The sequence below is a fragment of the Argiope bruennichi genome, chromosome X1 (genome assembly GCF_947563725.1).
Source record: "Argiope bruennichi chromosome X1, qqArgBrue1.1, whole genome shotgun sequence".
In the NCBI taxonomy this organism is placed as follows: Eukaryota; Metazoa; Arthropoda; class Arachnida; order Araneae; family Araneidae; genus Argiope; species Argiope bruennichi.
In genome coordinates, this window is record NC_079162.1 from 43,340,574 (window position 1) to 43,341,874 (window position 1,301).

The 1,301-nt window shown below is 36.1% G+C and overlaps 1 protein-coding gene across 1 annotated transcript; it reads right to left on the reverse strand.

The window, feature by feature from the left end:
• Nucleotides 1-792, reverse strand: LOC129959201 (uncharacterized). Its single transcript, XM_056072024.1, has one exon. It carries the CDS (start codon nucleotides 790-792, stop codon nucleotides 1-3), a length of 792 nt encoding a protein of 263 aa, XP_055927999.1.
• Between the last annotated feature and the right edge of the window lie 509 nt (nucleotides 793-1,301).

Sequence of the window (1,301 nt, forward strand, 5' to 3'; positions counted from 1 at the left end):
TCATTTAGAATTGGGGAGTTCGTGACCCATCTTTGAAGATTCATGACTTAGAATGTAAATCATTTCTTTGCTCAATTTTATAGCTTCGGAAACGCTTGCCGTGCCTGTTGCTAGGTCATCTACGTACAAATAGTTCAACATTTTACACGCTTCTTCATATTTACTTTCGAATTTTTCTAAATGCAGTTTAATAACTGCTGCAAGTAAGAATGGGCTGCATTTCACTCCAAAGGTGACTCTTTTATACTGGAATGTTTCAATATTGTGAGGGCTGAAACCGAGATTAGGACCAACCCCTTTTATCCATAAGAATTTTAGAAATTGCCTATCTTCCTTGGCGATCCCTACTTCTAAAAAAGCGCGTTGAATATCTGCACTAAATGCAATTTTCTGTAACCTAAACCGTAACAAGATTTCAAGTAAATCAGTATTTAAGTTCGGTCCACTCTCTAAACAATCGTTTAACGATAACGCGCCTTTTCCCTTTGATGATGCGTCAAAGACAATCCTAACCTTTGTACTATTCTTCCGTTCTCGCACTACAGCATGATGTGGAAGAAAATAACCTGTGTTTATATTTTGGTCTAAATTCAAATCTACTCGTTCTATAATACCTTCCCTTAAGTGTTCCTTGATAATGCCATCGTATTTAACAAATAATTCCTTGTTTTTATCTAATGTTTTATTTAAGCCGAATAAACGACGTTTTGCAATTTCATAATTACTGATTAATGCCTTATTATCCTCCTTCCATAACAAACGTTTCGTATCTTTTGTCTTTATACGTCGCATTTTGTTGAAATGATTTTAAAGTTTCTTTATCTGATAGAGACACTTCTTTATCCGCATTTATCCCAGTCGTTTCTAATAATCACAAATCTTTTACTCTATCAAAGCTCGATTCCTCACCCTCGACGATCAAATGGTTAGCAGATATCTCCTTACAATCAATTCCCATCTCCTATCCCAGTAATAAATATCCGAAAATATTATCAGCTACAATCAATCTTTTACTAATCCTTATAGTCCGTCCGCCTAAAACCTCTGAAATATAATCCGAACCAATCAAGACATCAATCCTCTCAGAAGTACTAACATTTGCTAACTCAATTTCCTTTTCTAACGCTATGTTTCTAATAAACTGCGATGGAGTACGAATTTTTGCCGAAGTAATCGAGTCAAAAACAATCGCTTGTATTTCAACACACCGAGTCGGGTGTTGCACATTCCTTAACGTAATCCCCACTATATCGTAAACCCGACGCTCAGCGGTTTCACTTCCGAAAGTGTGAACAGCTAAA

Excerpts from the sequence above, each read along its gene's own strand:
- LOC129959201 (XM_056072024.1), bottom strand. The coding sequence starts at position 792 with ATGCGACGTATAAAGACAAAAGATACGAAACGTTTGTTATGGAAGGAG.